The following is a 25,073-nucleotide window of genomic DNA, read 5'->3' as shown; positions in this document are numbered from 1 at the left end:
TTTAATAAATGGTGCTGGGAAAACTGGCTAGCCACATGCAGAAAATTGGAACTGGACACCTTCCGTACACCTTATACAAAAATTAACTCAAGATGGATTAAAACTTAAAGCCCAAAACTGTAAAAACCTTAGAAGAAAATCTAGATAATATAATTCAGGACACAGGCATGGGCAAAGATTTCATGACAGAAACATCAAAGCAATTACAACAGAAGCAAAAATTGACAAATTGGACCTAATTAAACTAAAGAGCTTCTGCACCGCAGAAGAAACTATCATCAGAGGCTGGGTTGGTGGTGCACGCCTGTAATCCTAGCACTTTGGGAGGCTGAGGTGGGTGGATCACTTAAGGTCAGGAGTTCAAGACCAGCCTGGCCAACATGGAGAAACCCTGTCTCTACTAAAAGTACAAAAATTGGCTGGGTTTGATGGCGGGCACTTGTAATCCCAGCTCCTCGGGAGGCTGAGGCAGGAGAATTGCTTGACCCCAGGAGGTGGAGGTTGCAGTGAGCTGAGATTGAGCCATTGCACTCCAGCCTGGGTGACAAAAGCTAAACTCCATCTCAAAAAACAAACAAAGCAAAGAAACTATCATCAGAGTGAACAGACAACCTATGGAACAGGAGAAAATTTTTGCAATCTATCCTTCTGATAAAGGTCTGATATCCAGAATCTACAAGAAACTTAAATTTAGCAAGAAAAAAACAACCCCATCAAAAAGTGGGCAAAAGATAGGGACAGACACTTCTCAAAAGAAGACATTTATGTGGCCAACAAACATGAAAGAGCTCAACATCAATGATCATTAGAGAAATGCAAATCAAAACCACAATGAGATACCATCTCATGCCAGTCACAATGGTGATTCTTAAAAAGTCAAGAAACAGCCGGGCGCGGTGGCTCAAGCCTGTAATCCCAGCACTGTGGGAGGCCGAGGCGGGTGGATCACGAGGTCAAGAGATCAAGACCATCCTGGTCAACATGGTGAAACCCCGTCTCTACTAAAACTACAAAAAATTAGCTGGGCATGGTGGCGCGTGCCTGTAATCCCAGCTACTCAGGAGGCTGAGGCAGGAGAATTGCCTGAACCCGGGAGGCGGAGGTTGCGATGAGCCGAGATCGCGCCATTGCACTCCAGCCTGGGTAACAAGAGCGAAACTCCGTCTCAAAAAAAAAAAAAAAGAAAAAAAAAGTCAAGAAACAACAGATGCTGGTGAGGCTGTGGAGAAACAGGAATGCTTTTACACTGTTGGTGGGAATGTAAACTAGTTCAACCACTGTGGAAGACAGTGCGGTGATTCTTCAAAGATTCAGAACCAGAAATACCATTTAACCCAGCAATGCCATTACTGGGTATATACCCAAAGGAATATAAATCATTCTATTATAAAGACACATGTATGTATATGTTCATTGCAGCACTGTTCACAATAGAAAGGCATGAAATCAACCCAAATGCCTATCAATGATAGACTGGATAAAGAAAATATGGTACATACACACCATGGAATACTTTCCAGCCATAAAAAGGAATGAGATCATGTCCTTTGCAGGGACATGGATGGAGCTGGAAGCCATCGTCCTCAGTAAATGAACACAGGAACAGAAAACCAAACACCGCATGTTCTCACTCATAAGTGGGAGCTGAACAATGAGAACACATGGACACAGGGAGGGGAACAACACATACCAGGGCTTGTCGGAGGGGTCAGGGGAGGGAGAGCATCGGGATAAATAGCTAATGCATGTGGGGTTTAATACCTAGGTGATGGACTAATAGGTGTGGCACCATGGCACACGTTTACGTATGTAACAAACCTGCCCGTCCTGCACGTGTAACCCGGAACTTAAAATTAAGAAAAAAATACAAAACAAAATAAATGCTCCCCATCCCCATCTGGTGAAGGAAAGAGAGAACATGGTCAGGCACACCACAGGGAGCCATGCAGGGGGATCCCACGTGGCAGCTGAGGACTCAGCCGTGGCAGGGATTTCATGCCAGTTGGGAAGTTGGTGAAACAGTGCGGGAGGAGGACCACACCGTGCACCACCTGCAGGCTTGGAAGCCTGGTGGGGGAAAGGCGGCAGGGGCGGGGCCGTGTCTGCAGGTGGGGCCACATGTGGCCTCTCTTTAACTAGCTGCCCCTTCAAAAACGAACGCGCATTCTGTCTGCGGCACCATGACTCCCACGGCCGCTGCTCCTGATGAAAGCGATGATGATAAAAAATCAACCCCAGAGAACACATAAGAGGGCTGTGCCCCAGGGAGGCCGGCAGAGAGCGGCACCCAGACACATGTGGAAGGAGGGAAGGGCTGATGATATTTAGGAAAGAGTGTGCTTCCCCCAGCTTCCGGGTCAGGGCGGGGTTCGAGGCAGGGAGGTGGCAGCCAGGAAGAGCTTTGAAGAGTTAGAAGCTGAAACAATGCAGAGGAGGCCTGGGGGGTGTGAACGGTGTTTTTCTAGAACTCTGTCCTCACTCAAATCCACGGCAAAGCCTGCAGCCAGGGCTGGTTTCCAAGGCCACTGAACCTGGCCTCAGGCTCAGGTGGGCCCTGCCTATGTCTCCAGCCCCAGCCTGCCCTTGCCTTGGCCTCAACTGTCTAGATATTCTCGCCGCCCTGCAAGTCATCCCCAGGTAGTGGGAAGGGCCCGGGACTGGGAACAGACAGCCCTGAGCTCAAATCACAGCCTTGTCTCTTCCTGGCCATGTGACCTTGGCCATCCCCTCTCCCCAACCCCCAGAGCCCCAAGCATTTCTAGGAATTCTGGAACCACTCTGAAGAGATCACAAACATGGGAGTGCCTGGCCCAGAGCAAACAAAAGCTATAATCTTATGGATTATAAGACCCACATGTCCAGGCCCCAGACATGACCTGCAGTCAATTACAGCCCCTCTCCCTCCTCCGCACGCCACGCCACACCCGCTTCCTGCACAGCTTTCTCTGTAGCTGGTTTCCATGCGCCTGAAGCTCAGGCACCAGGGAACAGCCTTTGCCAAACACATTTACCAACATCTGAATGATTCGACTTCCATGAAAGGGGAAGGGAGGTCGTGCTTCATACCAAGCATAGATTACGCTTTTAAAATTTTTGTTTTGTAGAGATGGGGTCTTGCTATGTTGCCTGGGCTACTCGCAAATTCCTGGCCTCAAGTGATCCTCCTGCCTTGGTATCCCAAAGTGCTGGGATTACAGGCATGAGCACATACATCCGCACCTAATACCGCCAGTTACGCTTGATATTAGGAGTGCGTTATGTGCAGGTCTGTCCCCAGGAGACCTATTTGTGAGGGCGATTGTGAGTTCTAAGTAAAAGGAGACTGCACCCAGGGCTACTTGCCATGCTGTATCTAGGTGTGTTTGTCCACCTGCGTGGGGCCAAATACATGCACCCTGGAGCTCAGAGGATGGGGAGGGGCCCCCTGCTCCACGCAGGAGCCCACCGAAAAACCTAGCCATGGGTGCAGAGGGGAACAGGCTGCTTGGCCCTGTCATCCTGGGGCCACCAGAGCGCCGTGCCCAGCCCACCTCCCTCCAGCTGCAAGCCCAGCCTCTAGTGCCGCAGCTGTTCGAGGTGCCCTGAGTCAGGTGGTGCCATGGGAGACAGAGGGTTCTATTCCTGGCATAACTAACCCTCTTTCCCAGATCTGGGACAGCAAGGGCCGGGACGCTGCCAGGGTCTCCACACCGTCTCAAGCCCCTCCCAGAGTGTCTGGGTCTCGCAGTTTGTATGACATTGCCCCCCACTGCTGTGACTGCCTGCTCCCAGATGGTCTCTCCTGCTACCCACACTGCCTGAGGGCAGGGACTCTGCCCCACCTCACCGCCCCAACATTACCCCTGGAGCCGGCACCGAGGGAATGCACTGACAGAGTCCATTACGACAACTCTGTTCAGGCACAGAGAGCATCCTGGTCACCCAGCTTCCCCATCGCCTCCACAGCCCAGGAGCTAAAGAGCTACCAGCTTGAACAAGATGCTGCCAAGCCTTAAAACAGGTGCCCCACCCCAGCCCTCCACTTAGAGTTAAATTATGACAGGGCTGTGAGTGGGCTGCACGGGCTCACTAGGGTCAGCTGCCGAGTGGCACCTCGTGAGCGATGGTATCCCTAACATGGCTGTGGCCACCAGGTGGGCACAGAGGGGAAAGCAGGGCTTCCAAATCAGCAGCCTCGCCCTGATGTCCCTCACTCTCCCCCGCACGGTGGGCCAAAGGGGCCACTTCCTGCAATTGCGTAGCTCTGATTGTCCCCTCTCTGGACCCTGCCCCCCCTCCGAGGACAACACCATCCCTTTCTGATCAATGAGCCCTCAGTGAGGACATCAGCCTGGCCCGGCCCTCGAGGAACCTCAGGTCTGGAGAAGGTGGGAGGGCAAGAAGATAACTCAGTGAACAAGTGGGCAGGCACAGGGACGTGGCGTTGGCACCTGTTCCCTGAACCCTCTCAGCCAGCCTCCTTCCCCACTGCAGCCACCCCACCTTCCCATCTGCCAAGATCCAGTCCTCCCTTGACCCTGGACACACTGGCCCTGTGCTTCTCCCCTCCCTTCATGGCTAAAAATCTTGAAAGGAGTGTCAATGTCAACAGTGCCCAAGCTGGGGCGGGGAAGGGAGGGGAGGCAGGCTGGTGGGTGGGGCTTCTGCAAACGCATCTCCCGGGGCCTGCCCAGCTCTATCACAGCATCCCAGGCTGAGGCCCAGGCATCTGCGTGTTGTGCCATCAGGGGCCTCTACCCACCCCTCTAAGGAAAGAGCCTCCCCCAGACGCTGACTCCCAGGCCCCCGAGGCTGGGTTCCCTGCACTGTCGCTGGGCACGCACTATCAGCCAGGTGCTGTGGGAGGTACTGGGGGACCACGGTGCATGAAAGGCAGACAGCACTGTGGAGCCCTGTACCCTGCACCCTACCTAGGGCCTAAGGTCAGGGCATGAAGTTCCTCAAACACACCCCCTCCCTCCCATCTCGGGGACTCTGCACCAGCTGTCCCTGCTGTCAGGTGCCTTCTTCCTCTGCTTTGTCTGGCTAACTCCTACTTGGTTGGACGTCACCTCCTTCAGGAACCCTGCCAGGATTGCTCTCTCAGGCCAGGTTCACCTTCTCTCTGGCCCCACAGCCTCCCTCCCTGAGAAGTGCTTTCTCCGGTGTGTTGTCATCACTTGCTGCATGCCTTCTTCGGTGGCTGGGTGCTCCTGGAGGGAAGAACGGCCCCCAGTGCCTGGACAGAGGAGCCACATGCTGCAGGGAACACACCACCTCTAGCCTCCCCGCCACGCCTGTGGATACTGCGTGCTGCATGTTAGAGGACACGGCTGCCCGTGAGACCGGGGGTGGGGCCGGGCCTCTGCAGCAGGCCGGGGGGTCTCCTGTTGGGGGGGGGTCCTTCCTGGTGTCAGCCTCCTCAGGGAGAGGCAGGTCCTCACCCAGGGAACAGGCCCTTGGAGGGGAGGACTCAGGTCTGGGGAGAAACCACAGCCCCGCCCTGAAAGCTGCCTCTTGGGAGCTGTCCAAGTCAACACCAAGGAGGGGCTGGCTGTAGCCCAGAGGTCCCACCCTCCCAAATCCAGGGCAAAGTCCTGTTGGGATCTCCTGCTGGGCCCCAGGGGTGCCTGGCCGAGCTGGGGGAAGGGGAGGGATCAGAGCTGCAAGCAGAGCCTCCGCGGGGAAGCAGCCACTGGTGCCGGGGCAGAAATTCCCAATAAAATCCCAGTTTCCAGCAAAATATTCCAAGTTGTCAACCTCCTAGGAGGCTGTGGGTCATTCTAAGGAAGAAGAGAGAGTTTCTAAGTCGCTTCCAAAATCCGCAGCCACCCCCACGGCTCCCCGGTGATGACGCTGCTCCTGGGCCCCAGGGCCGCCCGTGGGGCACCTGCTCCATTTGAAGGACAAGGCGAGGAGAAGAATCACAAACACACAGACAGCACATCAAGCGACTCCCGTGCTGAGCTGAGAGAAGGCTCACAGAAAGCCTCACTGAAAGCTGGCCCACATTTAATGCAGATTATGGAGGGAGGGAGGGTGCCACTCAGCTGAGCACAGGGTCTAGAAGGACACAAGGTGCCAGCCCAGCAGGTGGTGTGGAGCAGGTTTCTCCGTGTCACTTTGCTTCTATGTCCCCACCTGTAAAATGGGGAGTCACAGCTCCCGCCCCCCCCACCCGGTGTCAAGAGGACTCACAGAGGTGACGCTGCCAGCGCTCGGCCAGGACTCTTACCCCGCTGTGCTACTGTTCTCTACCAGCCGCTGGGCACCCCTTCATCAAGAAGCGTGAATTCTTCAGAAAGCAGAAAAAGGCACCATCCACAAAAGGGACGTTTTTTATCAGGCACAGAACTCACTGCGAAAGAACCCGTGGGGAGATACACTCTGGGGAGGCGGCGGCACTGGGTGGGTGTTCTGAGAGCCAGACACGCCAGCGGGAAGCCCACCTCCCATCTTTACCACCCGTGTGACCTGGGGCGGGCCACACCTCCTGTCCTATCCAAGCACCCTCATCTGCAAACTGGGAGGAGTAACGTCGATCCACTGGGATTTGTGGTGTCGGAGATCAACCTGTGCAGCCTCGCTCCCATGCCCAGCGTTGCCAGGTGCTCTGTAAATGGCAGGTGTTGATTTTTTATTTATTTATTTTTGAGACAGAGCCTCACTCTGTTGGCCAGGCTGGACTGCAATGGCGTGACCTCGGCTCACTGCAACCTCCGCCTCCCAGATTCAAGCAATTCTCTGGCCTCAGCCTCCCGAGTAGCTGGGATTACAGGCGTGTGCCACCACACCCAGCTAATTTATATATTTTTAGTAGAGGTGGGGTTTCTCCATGGTGGCCAGGCTGATCTTGAACTCCTGACCTCAGATGATCCGCCCACCTTGCCTCCCAAAGTGCTGGGATTATAGGCATGAGCCACAGCACCCTGCCAGATATTGATTTTTATTAGACAAATCAATCACTCCCTTTGGGTCCCACTCTGGTCAGCAGCCGGGGGTTCCTGAGTTTGCCAGGACACCCAGGATATATTTAGCTCTCTGCCGGAGCCCTGCTGGCTGCCTGCATTCCAGCTGAGGACATGAAATCTCAGGCCAGCTCCTAATTTCTCATTGGCAACCAGGGACTGTGCTCCAGAGCAGAACTCCCTCTCTTTTATAACTGTAGACTAAATTATCCCATTATCCCCAGAACACACACTCATGTACACATACACACACATGCACGCACACGCACACACACGAGAGATCCCTGTGCTTGTAATATGTCAATACCACTCACAGCCCTAGCTCAGCAGTGAAAGTCCACCTCCCAAAATAGAGATCTCAGAGCAAGAGGACCTGGCCAGCTGCCGGGGAGGCTGACAGCTGCTTTCTAATGGAGTGTCCTTGAGACCTAGTATTGAGCAAACCCGCCACTGCCATGTCCTTAAAATGAGTAAGCAGTAAAAACACAGAGCAGCAAAGCATTAGGAACAAAGGGAAATTGCCCATGATCCAGGCACATTTTTTTCTGAGATGTTTTTCTGCATATTTTGCAGACTGTAAAAAATGATGTGTCCTGTATTCTTCGTCTGCCACCAGCCTTAACGTGTATTTTATTCATGCTTCATAATATTCCATCTTTTGTCAGCAGCTCTCAAAGTGTGGTCTGGGGAGTTCTGGAGGTCCTCAGGACCCCCTACAGGGTCTGGTGGTCAAAATCCTTTCAACAACACCACGAAGATACGGTTTCCCTTTCACTCTCACTCTCTCCTGAGTGTACAATGGAGTTTAGCAGAGGCCGCGTGACATGTGATGTCACAACTCATTTAACGCAGGGCAGACATCAGAATCCAGCCGTCACCTACAAAGCCAGATATTAATGAGATTTGCAAAGCTGTTAAGCAGTGCCTCAGCTCACTAAAAAATGCTCTTATGTTAACATGCAAAGAGGTCACTGTCCTTTTGCAGTTTAACATGTTTCATTTTTCAATTTTTATTCATTTATATATATTTTTGAGACAGGGTCTCGCCCTGTTACCCAGGCTGGAGTGCAGTGGTGCAATCACGGCTCACTGCAGCCTAAACCTCCCAGGTTCAAGCGATCCTCCTGCCTCAGCCCCCAGAGTAGCTGGGACTAGGCACTTGCCTAGCTAATTTTTTTATTTTTTTGTAGCTACATATCACTATGTTGCTCAGGCTGGTCTTGAACTCCTGGGCTGAAGCGATCTGTCCACCTTGGCCTCCCAAAGCACTGGGATTACAGGTGTGAGCCACCGTGCCCGGTCCACAATTTTTTTAAAAATTCTGCTTTAATTTTAATACAGTAAATATCAAGAAATGCGCATAAGCAGAAGTTCTCTGGGGTCCTCAGTAATTTTGAGCCCTAAGGCCCTAGAAGTTTGAGAACCGCTGATATGGATGGACAGTGCTGTCCTTAGCCAGTGTCCTGCAGCTGGACATTTAGGCTGCAGAGTGTGTAACCCCTGCAATCAATGGCTTTTTACTTCTGAATTCATGTCTGTGTTTCAGAACATTTCTTCAGAAGAGATTTCCAGGAGTAGCATTATTCCATCAAAAGGCATGAACGTATTTAAGGCTCAATACATTTCACCTAACTGCGCCCAAAAAGATTGTACCAATTGATATTCGTGCCCACAGTCTGTGACAGGATCTAGCTCCCGGGATGTTTAAATTTAGTGAGTAACATTTTTTTTTATCCTATGAGAGGTCACTCTCACCGCCTCATCCATCCTAGAGACACACGGGGAGAAGCAAAGGTATCGGCCGCAGAAACAGAATGCACCCAGAGACCGTGTCCAGCTGAGTAATGCCTCCCCGAGAAGGTACCCACATCTCAGTCGCTAGAACCTGTGACAGATATGGTTAAAAGGGGAGGGGTCTTTGCAGCTGATTACAGAAAGGGTCTGGAGATGGGGAGACAATTCTGGATTCCACGGGCAGGTCCTCAGGGCAATCCCAAGAGTCCTCATGGAGAGGAGGGATGGGAGGTGACACATGCAAGGGAGGTGTCTCGTGAGGGCGGAGCCGAGAGAGTTTGAAGACACTGCCTTGAAGATTGGAGCGATGTGGCCACGAACCTCAGAATCTGGCAGCCACCGAAGCTGCAGGGGTGAGGATTGAGCCTCTCCTGAGCCCCCGGGGGAGCTGCCAGCACCGCTCAGCCTCTGACACTGACACTGAACTGCTCCCTCCAGAGCTGGGAGGAAACACCTTTTCTTGCTTTAAGCCCCCCAGCTTGTGGTCACGGGTGGCAGCAACCCCTGGACACTCACGGGTGGCCTTTTCCCTGAGTGAGGCATGAACCTGCACAAAATCCTTTATTGTGTGAATCACCCTTTAATCATGAGAAGTCAGCCCTAGGCCCAGTATCCCAGGAGAGGGGGCACAAGTCAGGGCCCAGCGGAAGCCCAACCCCAACTCTGATGTGGTTCCCTGAGGCCCAGGTGGGCAGGCACCAAGGGACAGTGGCCCGACCTTACGGGGGAGAAACACCTCACCAAAGCCCACCACGCGTACCTTCCTCAGCAGAGAAGGGGCTTGGGGTGGGCGGAAGTGGGGGGGGTGTGGGTGGTGGGAGGCGGCGAGGGGGAGAGGGAAAACAGGAGGAGGCAGCAGTGGCGGTGCAGCGGAAGCTCTCCTGCGGTGGCATGAGTCTGGCAGAGCCTTGAAAGGAGAGGAGGAGGGACTCCAGGAGAGTGGGGGCAGGCAGAAGGCGGCCGGAGGGATGCAGGGCTGTTTGGGGATCGGGGCAAAGACAGCACGATCAGAGCAAAGACAGGGCAGACAGTACAAGTAGATGCTTCATAAATAGCCATGGAGGGACAGGAGGAACATTCTGGAAGAGCTCTGATCCCCTGGGGGGGCTGCTGACTGCTGGACACAAAGGAGGCCCGGACCCAGGCTGAGGCTTCCCCAGCACCTCACACTCAGCCCTGTGCCCAGACAGGACTGGGCCTATGGAGAAAGAACCCTCACAGCCGACCTCCCTGTGGGGCGATTCGGAGGCTTCCAGTGGAACTGAGCCCCAGTTGCCAGAGAGGTGTCCCTCCCCCGGCCAAATGCCCCTTCCTGGCTTCCCCTCCCTTCCCCATCTCACCTTCCTCAGCCCGCCCTCGTGCTTCCTGGGGTCATCTCCCAAGTAAGCCACCTGCACCCACGTTTCCCGGCACCACTCAGGGAGCCTAACTGGAGAGCATTGTAGGGCAAAGGGGCTGGAACATCGCAGGGCATTTGAAACTCGGCTGCCAGGGTGAAGGTCTGGATGGTGCTTGGAATTCTTCCTCCTGGGCACTTCGTGTCCGGCTGCAGCACCAATGGATGCCATTTTCCATGAGATCCTGGGGACACTGAGGTCCGCAGAAGCAGAGGGTCAGAGAGGGGCCAGGCTGTGAGTGCTTCACCTGGAATACAGCACAGACGAGGAGGCCCCACTGAGGCGGGATGGAGTTCCACCCATCCCTCATCTTCTACTCGACGGGTGTTCACGGAACGCCCCCTCTCATTCCACCTGAGCGGCTTGCAGGGGAGGCAGTACAAGGTCCCGCCATGCCCTGAGGACAGACGCCAGAGCAGACAGAGCCAGCATGCCAGCCGCAGTGACACTGAGCACTTTCCATCATGTGCTGGCTGGACTCACATTGCCCGATCGTGTCTCTAACGGGTTGCTCTAAGCACAGAGAAACCAAAGTCCTGAACTTCCAGCACAGGGTGCGAGCTGAGCTCCGTGCAGGAGGCGGGAGGAGCCGCTGCTGCCGCCTGGGGTGGGGACCGCTCAGTACAATGCAGCTAAAATGAAGCTTAGAGCTGGGACCAATGATTGAAGACACCACGCCTCCTGAGGATGCTGTGATGAGAAGAACTGGGAGCTGGGCGGCTCTCTGCAGGTGCTGGTGGTCCTCCTGGTGCTTCACTGAAGCCCTTAAACAGGACTGAGATGGGGCTGGCAGGGGAGACAGCAGGACCAGCGAAGGGGAGTAGAAGCTGTGAACCCAGCCTTGGGTGTGGCTGATGATGCCACAGCAGCTCCCATGGGGCATGATGTCAGGTTTGTCCCTGAGCTGTGGAGGGTATTTACAGCTGTGACAAAGGCCACCCTGCCCGTTCCCTGGTGCTTGCTGTGCCCAGGCCCTGGACTCCCACTCAGCACCTCTGAGTCTACAGCAACCCCCAAAAGCAGCTGTCATCACCTGTGCCTTTTATGTGGGGAAACTGAGGCAAAGGGCAGTTAAGCAATCCGCTGGGAGAAACACACAAGTAGCAAGTGACGACTGGGGCTGGAGGCCGAGTGTGCCGGCCCCAAAGCCAGTGTGCCTTCTGAGGCACCAGAGTGCCCTCTCACCACGCTTGGCAAGGTTCAGCCAAGGGAAGGCTACCTGAGGGTGAATCACGGGGCCATGCAATGACCCCAGGCAGGAACCCCATAGGAGGCGGAGGCCTGGAACCAGACAGAGCTGGGTTTGGGTCTGATCCTGCCTCCTGGCTCCATGCTGGCAGGACCTGCACCTGGAAAATGGGAATAACGCACCATGGCCCAGGCGAGACGGTGGGCTACGCGAGACCCTCCAGCAAGAAGCTCCATTGTCATGGCCCCAAACGGGCCACGCTGTATCCAGACCGGCACTCAGCCACACATTATGAGGCAGCAAGGCATCCCCCATCTCGGCCGGCTAATGCACACAGGCGGAGGACAGGCAGACAGGGCCCGCCCAGCGGGGGAGATGCATGTCTACGGCTGAGTCGGACACACTGGGGTTCAAATCCCAGCTCTGCCATTTACAAATCACATGACACCAGGTCTGGATGGGACTCACAGGCATTTCCTCCTCCGTAGGTGGAGATACCACGGGCCGCTCTGAGCAGTGCTGTGAGAACCCCGGGAGGAAACCTACACGAGCATCTGGCCCAGGGCCCCGGCGCAGCACTTGATGAGCTGAGGTCTCTGCGACATTTAAGCCTGTCCTACCTGGGTGCTGCCCGACACCCTAGACATCCTGAGCAGCCCTGGAGATGGAAACATTCCTGCAGTAAACTAAGACTGCTTGACTCAGGTTGCTCTGCGCTGGGTGTGAGCCTCGGAGGTCTGCTCTTTTGAGGCTTCCCCGGGACTGGGGCAGCCGCATCATGGGAGGATGGTTGCAGGAGCCATGTGATCAGCCGCAAGCACTAGGAGCTACCCCAGGACACAGCCCATGTTTTCCTATCGCAACTATTTTAACAACCTCTGTGAGCCTCTACCACGCGCCAGGCAAAGGCTGATCAGCTCATGGCACCCTCAAATCCTACCAAGACCCTGGGGAGAGGCAGCAACGGAAGGAAGGACATGGAGATCTGGTCTTTGATCATGCTAGCAAGTGGCAGGGCTGGGTGTGAGCCCAAGACCCCACTTCAGCGTAGGTCTCACAGAGCCCTACTCAGGCAGAGGCACAGCCAAGGGGTGCAGCAAGGAAGTCCTCTGAGCGTCTTTGCAGGAAAGGGGCCACGGAATCCAGGCTCTGGGATTGGTTGATGGCATCGGGCCAGCAGCCTGGTCTGGCCTCAAGGACAGGCAGTGCCCGCCTAAAGGTCCAGCGACAAGACAGGCCCCTTCATCTCCCAGTCTTGCCAATTTCCTCTCGTGAGCTCAGTGGTCTCCCATGGCCCAGATGATGCTCCGGAAGCCCAGGGTGTGGGGCAGGCAGCTTTTCTATGAGTCAGAGACATACACCTTTTTCTGGGACAGTACGATTGGACTTTCCAAGCGTTCATCAAACTCGAGACTTGATTCTAGAAAATAACCTATCTACCCCTAAACTATCTCATCGACAGAAACCAGAGAGAGTCAAGGGTCTTCGGTGGCCAGGTTAGGAAGGAATCCTGCGCCTCGAGGAAGAACAGCGCAGAGCTTGGGGGTGACCAGGCTAAGCGCAGACTACCAGTGCCTGCGCAATGGTGGTCCTCTCCAGATACAGCTTCAGATGAATTTCTGGGTCAGGAGGGTCTGGCTTCTGCTGTGCCTCATCCAGAGTGGAGTCAGGCAGGCAAATGGACGGCGGCGCAGCTGCCTGTCCTCAGCTCCCTCAGTGCTGGGAGACGCCACCATCCCATGCAACGGGCAGTGGCCCTGCAGAACGGAGCCGCCGGACCTCTGCTGGAGTCACGGCTTCCCACCGGCACGTGCCCTTCTCAGGGCTGGAGGCACAGTGTGCTCTCTTCTTTCCATTTGATCTTTCAGCACAAAAGAAAACACCATGAAGAAAATTTGGAAAGCACGTGGAAAGCAAAAAGGTGCGGAAGGGGGAAACTTTGCTCCTTCTCCCACCACTTGCAGACGGGCACCGAGGGCACGGCCACACGGCACCGCCCTGGCTGTTTCTGTAGAGTTAACGTCCCACGTGACATACAATTCTGCCCGCAGCTATTTTCTAAATTAAACCTATTTTCTCCTAACATTAGAAATTCTTTACATAGGTAGCTAATTCTTCACGTGCGTAGTGACTTTGTATGCATATCTTCCCCACCGCCCAATTAGAATGTAAGTTCAAGAGAACATGGATTTTGGGTTGTTCTGTCTGCTGTGGAATCCCAGGGCTGGGAGCAGCGTGGGTTGTGAATCAGTCTGCTCTCATGCTGCCAGTGAAGACATACCAGGACTGGGTCATTTTTAAAGGAAAGAGGTTTCATGGACTCACTGTTCCACATGGCTCGGGAGGCCTCACAATCCTGGCGGAAGACAAAGGAGGGACAAGGGACACCCCACATGGCGGCAGGCAAGAGAGCGCGTGCAGGGGAACTCCCCTTTACACAACCATCAGCTGCTGTGAGCCTTAATCACTGCCACGATAACAGTATGGGGAACCGCCCCCACGTTCCGTTATCTCCACCTGGCCCCACCCTTGACACATGAGGATTATTACAACTCAAGGTAAAATGTGGGTGGGGACACAGCCAAACTGTATCAGCTCCTAGTAGGCATTTTGTACATCTTTGCGGAACAGATGGCTCTATGCCATCACTCGCTTCCATGGTTTGGTGGCTTCTAGCTTTTTGTTGTTACTAGTGAGGCTGAGGTGGACTTTTCTGTGGCTACGTCATTGCCCATTCTTGGCTTAGGAGAAGAAATGTGTCTCTGTTCCAAATACTAGGACCTGTGCCGACCACAGTCCGAGGACTAGGACTCAGGTTCAGGCTCTGCCACAGCCTCTCCTTGCTCCTGGACAGCGGCTTTTCCTTCCCTGAGCCTCCGTTTGCCCTCTGTGCGGGTGGGTGGGTTTGGGCTGGAGCATTCCTAACGGTCCTTCCAGCTCCATTGAAGCCACCTGGTCTTTAGTGCTTTGTTAGGGAGCAAATTGATACAACCTCTCAGGAGCCTCTGTCCACCAGGGGGATCCAACCTGCCAGCCCGGCAGCTGCCCGGTAGGACACCTAGGCTCAGAGGGAGCACAGGCCTTGCTCAAGGATCTGGTGCCCACTGGTGGCAGACCTGGCACTGGAATCCCTTCCCACCCCACCCCCTGCCCCAGCTCAGGCGCCTTTCTCAACCTCTCCCCCAGCTGCCCCCCTTGTGACCACGTGGGCTACAGTAAGATGAAGCTACATCACATCCATCGTCACCTGCTGGGCTCACCATGTGTGGGCTGGCACTGCACTCAGAGCTAAAGGCCTGCCCTCCATACTACTGGGGAAACTGAGGCAGGGGAGCCCCACAGTCAGGGCATTGGATTCAGATCCAGACCTCTCTGGTACGGGGTGTCATCTCCCCCAATCTTGCCTTGTGCTATATAAACAATCACTCTGGCCACCTGAAATCAACAGGTAACAGAAGTAAGGCAACTGCACAGCCTCAGTCCACACCCGAGTCATCTTGGAGGCACCCTGTGTCATGACACTGAAGACGTGCACACAGCCCAAAGGAATGGGGAGCTGGCAGCTCAGGAGGGCTGGACAGGTTGTCCTGGGCTCTGATCCTCTGGTCCATCTGGGCAGCTGGAGGCTGGACCAGATGATGCTCAGCCACTCCTCCCAGTGCTGAGCTCTGCAGTAATGCCAGCCGGCCTGGGGAGCGCCATGGGGGACCTGTCCTTGTTGCCCTTGTTGACGATGGAAGCTCCTGTCCTGCCAGACACACAGTGGCCGGACGTTAGAGCCCACATGCCAGGAACAAGGGCCCAAGCTGTTTGCTCTCCCCTACTGTGTGGGTGGAAATGTCTGCCATGTGCATCATCGGCTGGGGACAGGGCTGGGCAGGGGCGACAGGTGGCCGGGAGCGCGCACACACAGCCAGTTCCAAAGAGCTGGACTGACTCAGAGGAGCTGAGCTGAGTTGGCCATTTAGCAATGACCATCTCAAACTACCGAGGGCCTCCCATGTGTGGGGTTCTTCATGTTGTACCTTGTCCCCTCCAGGCAACCAATGTTACTCCTCTTACAGGTCAGAAAGCTAAGCTCCGGAAGGTGCCACCTATGCCTAAGACCACCAGGCAGGCACCACGGTTCAAACCCCAGTCTCTGCCCCCAAATGCCTCAGTGCCCACACACCCCTTCTCTGGGGACAGCAGCCACAGATGCAGAGGAGAGATGTCAGCACTGCTTCAGAGGCTCTCCCTGATGACAGGGGGACCACAGGTATCAATTATGGCCATAGGAGGCATAAAATTACTCTGCGTGCACCCAGTCATTATCCCCACCTGCCATTAGATAACTGTGTCTGGAGGTTCTGCCAAGTCTCAGGGTGCCCCAGCCACCCCCAGATAACTAGGTTGGCCATTTCAGAAATCCTGCTCCAAAGGGTTCTACCTCCGACCTCCCTGACCACCTGCCATTGCTCTCAGCTACTCCCAAAGGCTCCCTGCGACGTAGTCCCTCCTTCCTTGGATGGGAGGAGGAGGCAGACCGTCTCCCAAGGGAGGGGAGTCCCTGGCCCCTCAGCTCCCGCCCCCTTCTAGGCCTACAGTGCACAGGAGGCTTTTACTAAATGCACATTCTCCCCCCAGTCCGATCTCCCTAGGGGAAGCGCTGTCCCCACTGGTTTCTGCACCATGGCCAAGGGCCATACTGCAGTCCCTGGCGAGACAGGCTTAGAGGAAAGAGCACAAGAGTCTGTGAGCACCGGGTTCGAATCCCTGCCCCCCTTCCTGAGCCAAGGAAGTGACTCAAGCCTGGTGCGCCTCGGGTCACACCCTGAAAAATGGGGTAACAGACCTTCCCTGCCGGGAATGCAACGACAAGCCCTCAGCCTGGTGCGGGCCCCAGGAGGCTCTCAGATCCAGGCATCCTCAGGCCGCCTCCAGGGCTCACCGCCAAGAGCTCCAGTTCCAGGTCTCAGTTTCCCCAACAGCACAAGGCGCGGCTGCGCTGCAACGCTGTGGGATTTTTCCAGGCCGCACAGAGGCCGTCAGATCCCGGAGGGTGGGTGCGGCGGGAAAGGCAGGGATGCGATGCGCAGGGGCGAGGGGCTGGAGACACGCAGAGATGGGGTCGGAGCCGGGTCTGACACATGCGGGCTCCGGGTCCCCAGATCTGCTGCGGAGAGTCACGGGCGCCGAGGGTCGGCCTGACGCCCCTAACCCAGGCGCTGCCGGAGCCACGCAAGGGCGGCGGCCCCCGCTGCAAAGCCCCGCCTGTCATTTCACCTCTGCGTGCCTAGGTCTGCTGGGGCCCCGGCCCTTCCGCCCAGATCCCAGGCCCCCGCCCGGATCCCCGCACGGCCGCCTTCTGCAGCCCGGAGCAACCTGGACCCCCGTGAGAAGCAAAGGAGGGGCGCTTTCCAGACAGCCCGGCGCAGCCACGCCGGCCGGCGCGCTGGGAAAGGACCCCGGCCCGCCCCACTGAGCTACGCGCTCCGGGCGCAGGGCAGGGGGCTGCGCTCTGGCCCCTCGGGACTGCAAAATCCTGGAGCAAAAGTTGGGTGGAGCCGCTGGGTGATTTTCCCCGGCGTTGCAGGTGCAGCCTGCGAATGCCACCCAGCACCGGCGGCGCCGCGATCCAGCGCGGGGACCTGCCGGTCCCTCAGCCCCCAGCACTCACCTGCACTCATCTCAGCAGCAGCTCGGAGTCGGGGCGGCCCGGCGCTGCGGCAGGCAGCCCGACACTCCGGCCCGCAGGTGCCGCGCCCGCGCTATCCTCCGCCCGCCCGCCGGCTCCGCGCCGGCTCCCAGCGCACCCTCCCGGCAGCGCCGCCGCAGCCCCACCGCGCGCAGGCCACGCCCACGCCACGCCCACGCCACGCCCCTCCTGGCGGCCCCGCCCCGCGCCTGCTCCGGGCCGGGAGCACCCTGGGAAGTGTAGGCGTCTCGCTCCCGCCTCTCCGCCTCTCGCCCCAGCTACCGGATGAACGGACTACAGGACCCCGCACGCTCCGCGGCCAGCGCAGGCGCAGACCGGCGACGGCGGCTGAGGCCTTTCGCAATCGCTCTTAGATCTCTGCAGAGCGGTGGCCACGGCCTGCGGGGCGGCATGGGGACGGCCGCTGTTGGAAGCCCGGGAGTCGCTAGGAGAGCGGCGCAGGGAAAAGCGAGATTAGTGCAGCTCTTCTTGAGTCGTTGAGCTACAAGGCGCCTGAAGAGCTTCTGGGCCAACGCTTCTTCTTTCCCCGTTTACAGAGAGGGAAACTGAGGCGGGGGCGAGGCGCGGGCAGGATGAGCCCGCATCCCTCAGCGAGGCCTGCACCGGCGGGGATTCGTGCGCACGTTTTCTGCCTCTGGGCCTGGGCGTCTGCGCCTCGCCCCCCGCCCCAGGCTCCCGTCGCTCCTCGCGGGCTGGCGCCCTGCTGGGGGGCGCACCGGGGAAGGTGGCCCGAGCCCGCACGGTGACCGGCTCCCCTGTGACGTCAGGCGCCCAGCACAGGGCGTGGACGCGGGTGCAGGAGAGGGAGTCAGGGAACGGGGAGAAGCAGGATTCCCCACTGTGTGCCTGGTGTGACAAAAGGCGGGCTGCAGAGAGGTCGGGAGGAGCCAGCCGGCAGGAGGATGGCCACCAGGTCCTGACCTGGAGGAGCATTTAGGATGCAGAATCGCGGGAACCTGGCATGGAGAGCGAGGCCAAGGACTTTTGGCTCGGGCCAGGGCTGTTTGGAGATGTTTCAATAAGGGGAAGAAGGTTGGTTGGGCACAGAAAATGTAGACTCAGTGGAACACTGAGGCAGGGGCAGGTACTCCTCCCCTCCCCCACCACAGCAGCAGCCAGCTCCTCCCAAGACGGGCCAGGACGGGAGGCCAGGAGTACAGTGGCTCGGGAGAGCTGAAGTCCTGAGGAACCAGCCCAGCCCCACACACCCTGGAAATCCAGGGGGCCCAGCTAGGTGATTCTGCCCACAGCTGCCGGGCTTCCATGCCAGCCACTGGGATCTTTGGAACACAAGTGCCATGTAATTGAGGGGGCACAGAAAGGATGAGGCATCCTGTTCTTAACCCAAGTCCCCTCTCAGTGATGTGACTGAAGCAAGTCCCTTCCCTTGTGGGCATTAGGGCCCCATCTGTGAAGGATCCATCATTGGCTGGGAGCATTCTGTTCAGGCAAGGGTAGTAGGGATGGTGGTCCCTGAGTCTGACTGCCCGTTGGGACCTGCTCTTTCCACCTGCTACGGCAAGGCTGTTAAGTCGACGTGCCTTGAGATCCGTCATTAGATCTAAGAGCAGTCCCAATCTTTAAGGATGGTTCTGAGGATCAGTGAGTTAATGTGTGCTGTGCCCTAGTGTGGGCTGAGATCTTTGAGTTAAATGCCTTTGATTTGCTGTTATTATTCTCAGTGCCAAACATAGGGCCTGGCACAGAGCAGACCCTCTACAAATATCTGTTGAATAAACAGGACGGAGGAGAGGGGAGAGCCCTGGCACCTGGCGCCCCGGGTCATGGCCTGAGAGGTAGGCCAGGCACCCACCTGTTGTAGGGACACCCTGTTGCCACGTGGCCTCTAAGGAGCTCTTGGTCCGGCTCCCCTGTAGCCTCTGTTTCCGTCCCAGCGGAGACACCATCCCGCTGTGTTTCTGAAGGCTCCTGAGAGCCTCCGAGGGGTGCCATGATTTCCCCCACACAGCCTGGTGAGGACGGCAGGGAGACCTCACACCTCTCTGCCAAATCCCCGTGAGCCAGAGGATGGATGTGGATGCCCTGTTCCGGGCTGGTTCCAGAGCCCAGGGCAAGGGGCTGGGGAGTCTTAGCAGTTCTCAACCTGGAAGGGCCTCCAGGGGTCATGTGGTTCCAACACCTTCTTTCACAAGAGCAGAAACCAAGGCCCAAAGATGTCCTGCCCCAAGTCACCCAGCAAGTCAGTGACACATGGGGCTTGAGCCAGGTCTTTTCTTTCCTTCCTGCTCGGTGCCTGCTGAACTGGTACTTCCAGGAATCTGCTGGTTGATTTGAATCAACTGAAACAGACTTTGGTTCTCTGTCCACAGTACTACAGGCCAGGTGTGACCCCAGGCAACTCTGTGTGCCTGAGTTTCTGTAACCTTTGAATCACAGTGCATGCCCTTAGTATTCTCAAACACCTTTAATGTGCTAGACACCCTAGTCCTGGTGAAGAAAATAGACAAGAAATCGTTTCACAAGTCATAAGATTCATTCTAGAAAAATGCTGTCCCCCTCTTTTTTTTAGCAGGCTTGGTGGGGTGTCAAGGGATCTTCAAGGAGCTTATGGACACAGGGAGGCCCCCAATGTGTCAAACCAAGGTCCTTTAAAGGTTCATTAAATGGGAACTAGGCACAGTGGCTCATGCCTGTAATCCCAGCACTTTGGGAGGCCAAGGTGGGAGGATTGCTTGCACTGAGGAGTTTGAGACCAGGCTGGGCAACTTGGCAAAACCCCGTCTCTATACAAAAATTAGCTTGGTGTGGTGGTGTGTGCCTGTGGTCCAACTCCTCTGGAGGCTGAGCTGGGAGGATTGCTTGAATGTTGGAGGCAGAGATTGCAATGAGCCGTGATTGGACCACTGCACTGCAGCCTGGGTGACACCCCGTCTCAGAAGGAAGAAAAAAAAAAGTTCATTAAATGTACATTTAGAGGTGAGCGCCTTGGTGGATACCGATGTGGAAGCAGGAGCTGCTGCCTTGCTTCTCCTTCCTCAGCTGACGTGCCCCATCCAGCAGGCAGGGGCTAGAGACCTGAACTCTGGGGGGCTCCCTTCTACCTCCACTGCTTATTCAGAGTCCCCTGGGGGCTGCCATTCCATTTCACTGGGGGTCCCGTCAAGTCCCACGTAGGCGGGTGCTTGAGGGACAGCAGGGTTATGGGGGCCTACCCGGGGGCAGGCCCAGGGCCAGGCAGTGGCCTCGAAGGCCTCAGGCCCCACCTGCCCAGCTCCACGCCCACACTTGCAGCAGAGCCCTTGGCTGCATCACGCCTGCCTGAGGATCTGCCTGCTTCCCTGGGCTGTGGACTTCCCTTCTCTGCAGAGGGCCTTAGAGAGGGGGAGCAGCTTGGCCCAGGCTTCCCGTTCACGGAAGTGCTAGGGGGAAAGCTAGAGTTTTCCGAGGCACCAGCGTAAGGAGTGGGGTTTCCTTCACCCCTCCTGGTGCCCCTGGTTGGAGGCCTCATGATGCACCCCTGGTCTGGCCTCCCTGAGACGTGAGTTCAGGCACTCTGCCTTCTTTTGGGATGAGGAGACACTTAGAGGTGATGCGTTCATCTTTTCCCTGCTCTATGACGGGGTGCTCTGGGCTCTGGGGAGGACAGCAGGGTTATGGGGGCCTACCTGGGGGCAGGCCCAGGGCCAGCAGGAACGTGACAGGCCCACAGGTCAGAAGACGATGGCCAGAACCCCCAGTAGGACCCTAGGGGAACAAGGGCACCCCCTCCTTCTGAGTGTCCTAATCACTATTATGGGATGTGGGTTGTTCCAGCGATAGAGGGAGCAGAATGCAGAGAGGGCAGCTCCAGGTCCTTGACCCACTGCACCCCAGGTCAAGCCACCCGAAGCCAAATGCTGCTTCCCTGGGGTGCCAGGTTTACATGTGGGGTATTAAAGTTTTAGAAGTGGCCATAAAAAAACAAAAAGGCGACCAGGCACGGTGACTCATGCCTGTAATCCCAGCACTTTGGGAGGCTGAGTCAGGCAGATCACGAGGTCAGGAGTTCGAGACCAGCCTGGCCAACATGGAGAAACCCCGTCTCCTGAGGACAGACATCAGTAGATATGTTTGTAATCCCTGCTACTGGGGAGGCTGAGGCAGGAGAATTGCTTGAACCTGAGAAGCTGAGGTTGCAGTGAGCTTAGATGGTACCACTGCACTCCAGCCTAGGTGACAGGGCGAGACTCCATAAAAAAAAAAAAAAGGCAATTCAACTCAAATACACACTTTCACAAATGTATATTGAAAACATATAGCCAGGCACTCGGGGAAGAGCTCCACCATGGTGATCTGGGGAATGCTTTTCCTACATGGCTGAGCTGGGTGAGGCTTCCTAAAATGTGTGAGTCCTGTGACTACAGGTAAAGACTTATTCTCTTCATGACAAATGCCCCCGCCACAGACACAGGGTCCTGTCACTGCTTCAAAATTGCTTCAAAATTGGGGTCATTTCTCCTGAAAAAGTGATTGCCCTTTCAGAGAGTGTGAGGGTTTCAGAAAGTGTAGGACACGTGCTGGGTAGGGTTGGGGGCTGGGCAGACCCATAGTGCCGGCCTCATGTGGACTGGGGCAGGTGGGGCTGTGGGTTTCTTGAGGCTGGGCCAGGAGGGGCTGGGAGGGAGAGGGGCCAGCACCCCATGGGCTGGCGGCTGCTTTAGGGGGCAGGAGAGCCTCGATGGAGGGGTCATGTCTAAGCCCCAGTGGGAGCAACTCCGGGCTGGCTCAGAGGTGGAGGGACGTGTGACACTGCACCCAGAGCTCCTGGGGCCAGGCCAGGTGAAGCAAACAGTGACAGCCAGGGCTGCTGTGTCCTGACGGCTGTGTGCCAAGTCTCAGAAGACTCTATCATTGTCATCATATCATCATCATCCCAATGTCACAGATGAGAAAACTGAGGCATTTGCTTACCCAATTGCAAACTATGGGCAAGTGGAGCCAGCAGGACGCACACCTGGGCCCTGCTGGACAGAGTCCCTGGCCTTCAGCCCCTGGCCCTCTGGAATCTGTCATCCCCTCCAGGGGTCATTCAAGAGGTCAAGGGATGAAGCCGGGAGTCATGGGGTCCAGTGTGACGTGCATGGCCAGGGTACTTGCCCAGCTGGGCCAAAGCCATGCCAGGCCTGCCCCCCCCCTCCCCAGGGCTGCTGGGAGTGCCCCGTCTTCTCCCGGACAGCTCAGGCTTACCCTCTGGACCTTGGTTGAGATCCCCTCCTTGAAGAAGCGTCCCTGGCCCTCTAGCGAAGTTAGGGGTCACCTCCACTCCCCAAGAGGGTCTCCAGCACAGGGGAGAGTGGCCACTGAACTGTGGGATCAGCACGTGCCCCCACTGTGGCTGCCACTCACCCTCAGCCAAGGAAAGAGGTCAGAGCTGCCTGAGCCCCTCTCCCGCCGTCCTGACCTCTTCCTGAATCTGCTGGGGCTTCCCACAAATTGCTTCTGTGGAGAGCAGCACAGTGTGGCTGTGCTCACCTGGGGCCTGGTCTAGAAAGAAGGTGTCCGCTCCGGAAACCCAGCTGTGCAGAAACCCTGCAAGTCAGAGGCACAGGGCGGCAGACTGAGCCGAGGGCGTCCCAAGGCCGTCAGGGGCTCCACTCGGTCGGGGAACCTCCAGGCTTTCTCTCACCAAAGTGGCAGGATCCCTGCCCTTTCTTCATCTCTAAATACACTCCAGGAATTGATTGACTTCACTGCCAAATGGAGAAACAAATGAAATATGATTTCATTGTGGGATCTTTCCAGCCACTCAATAATTTAAAACCACGCCACATGAAACCAGGAGTAAAAATAGCATGTGACTCATGGCTTGGAGCCTATCTCAAGCCCTGGTCCACACACCTGGATTCTCAGCAAGTCAGGCCCAGCCTCACCCTCACATGCCCACGGCTCACCTGAGGCCTCCCAGGTGGGTCAGGAAGGGGACGCACAGCCCTGGGTTACACGGACATCTGTTCTCCCTGACACCCGATCTATGCCACAATTCCAGCTGCCCAGCTAACTCTGAGTGGTTTGTAGACTTGGCAGTGTTTTGCCATCACAGAAAATTCACAAGAGATGGTTCATTACAAGTGATGGAATGAAGTAGAATGTACAAATGTATAGGCCTAATTCCAGAATATGACTCACACTCTGCAAAGCTTGGATGTGGCTGGTCTTCCAAAAGCCCTTCCTCTGATGAAACTTCATTCCTGTGCAGCCCAAACAGATGAGGAAAGTGAGGAGCACCAGGGAAGGAAAGACAAAGGGAGAGCAGAGCAAGGGGCAAGCTCTGAGGTGAGACGCCGCACCTATTCAACACCGACTGCATACCTGCCCCTGTGCTGGAAGCTATATGAAGAGCAGGCAGGTGCGTGAGTCGGCCGAGCTGCGTACCGGAGGACCACAGGCTTTCTGAAGGGGCTTGAGCAAGCCAGCACTGGGCGTCACTCCCAGCGAGGGAGGCCGATCTCTGCACTCTGCCTCCGCTGTCAGGCGGCATTCTTCTCTGAATGTTCCCCTTCTGTTCTCATAAGGACACTGGTCCTAGGACGGAGGGTCCACCTGACTTTCTCTTAACCAATCATGTCTTTGAAGACCTGATTTCCAAATAAGGTCACATTCCTGGGGACTGAGTCTTGGGGTTAGGACTTCAACATATCTTTCTGGAAGGTGCAATTCACCCCACCAGAGGGGACCACCAGTATCGGGCCCCAAAAGGGACATGGTCTTCCAGAGCCATGACCTGTGGGACCTGGGAGGAAAACTGCAGGTCTCAGGGCTCCCAGCTGGGGAGAAGAAATGGAAACCCAGAGAGAGAAGGCCACATGGAGCCCAGACCCCCGCAGACCAGAAGCCATAGGGCTCCCCCAGCCACCTGAACCTTGGTTGATGACCACTCAGGCACACAGCCCTGCAGAGGACCCAGAAGGCAGCTGTCTCTGATGGTGAGAGCAGCTCTTGTCCTGGGAGGCCAGATGGGTCCTACCAGAAGCCTGTGCCTGGCCTTGCAGGCCTCACCAGCAAGCTCAAGCCTCTGGTCCCACGTCGCCACCACCCCCGGCTGCTGATCAAGCAAGACATCGTGTCCCTTCTTAGCAACTTTGTCACCAGGCTGTGCTTCCCAGAGCTGCTGTGTGGGCATGGGAGGGACGGTTTTGAGGAGGCTTAGTCAGGAGCCCTTGCCTGTGTAACTTACAAAGTGCTTGTCCTGCAGGCCTCCCAATCGGGTGTTCCCTTGAGGTCATGGTGTTGAGTGTCACCCAGTCTTACAGGTGAGACACTGTAGGTTCACCAAGGCTAAGAAAGGTGCAGTCAGCTGGGTGGGGCGGACCCAGCTCCCTGAGATGACCAGAGCAGAGCAGGCCCCACTAGAATTTCTTCTTTCACTATGGCCAAGCTGCTTGGAGCAGGAACTACTAATAGTTTGATAATAATAACAAAACGACTTTAAGGCTGGGCGCGGTGGCTCATACCTGTAACCCCAGCACTTTGGGAGGCTGAGGCAGGCAGATCACCTGAGGTCGGGAGTTCGAGAGCAGCCTGACCAACATGGTGAAACCCTGTCTCTAAAAAAAAAAAAAAAAAAAAAACGTTTAAGAAAATGACTTTAAGTAAAGGAGGTCACCTTTGATAATGTAGAGATGACTCCCATCCAATCTGTTGAAGGCATTAAGAGCAAAAACAGGTTTCTTCTCCAGTGGAGAGGGAAATCTGCCTCAAGACTGCAGCACCAACTCCTGCCTGAGCTGCCAACCTACCCTGCTGCCCTGCAGAATTTTGGACTTGTCAGCCCCCACAATACCATGAGACAATTCCCTAAAATAAAATCCTGTTATCTATCAGTTGTCCTTTGTACCTGTCTGCTTACCTACCTACACACCCATTTATTCACCCACTCATCCTTCCACTCCCATCCATCCATCCATCCACCATCCATCCATCTACCACCCTCCACCCATACATTCATCTATCTACCCATCTATCCACCCACCTATCCACCCATCTAACCATTCATCCACTCACCCATCCAGCCATCCAGCCATCATCCATCCATCCATCCATCCATCCAT

At 56.1% G+C, this 25,073-nt stretch overlaps 1 protein-coding gene across 9 annotated transcripts in view; it reads right to left on the bottom strand.

Annotated features, from left to right (window-relative positions):
• Nucleotides 1–17,143, bottom strand: part of ABLIM2 (actin binding LIM protein family member 2) — a 183,463-nt gene extending 166,320 nt beyond the window's left edge. For 8 of the 9 annotated variants that reach the window (XM_032254094.1, XM_032254092.1, XM_032254098.1 and 5 more), the window contains exon 1: nt 16,987–17,143. In XM_032254094.1, coding sequence (XP_032109985.1) covers nt 16,987–16,996 — 10 coding nt within the window. In that variant the 5' untranslated portion in view covers nt 16,997–17,143. The remainder of the gene's footprint in view (nt 1–16,986) is intronic. The other variant, XM_032254102.1, reaches the window with a different exon arrangement.
• Nucleotides 17,144–25,073: the final 7,930 nt, after the last annotated feature.

The sequence above is a fragment of the Sapajus apella genome, unplaced genomic scaffold (assembly GCF_009761245.1).
Source record: "Sapajus apella isolate SASKATOON/1434 unplaced genomic scaffold, GSC_monkey_1.0 scaffold85, whole genome shotgun sequence".
Classification (NCBI taxonomy): Eukaryota; Metazoa; Chordata; class Mammalia; order Primates; family Cebidae; genus Sapajus; species Sapajus apella.
The sequence above is the reverse complement of the archived record's forward strand: the minus strand, read 5'-3'. Positions and strand labels throughout refer to the sequence as shown.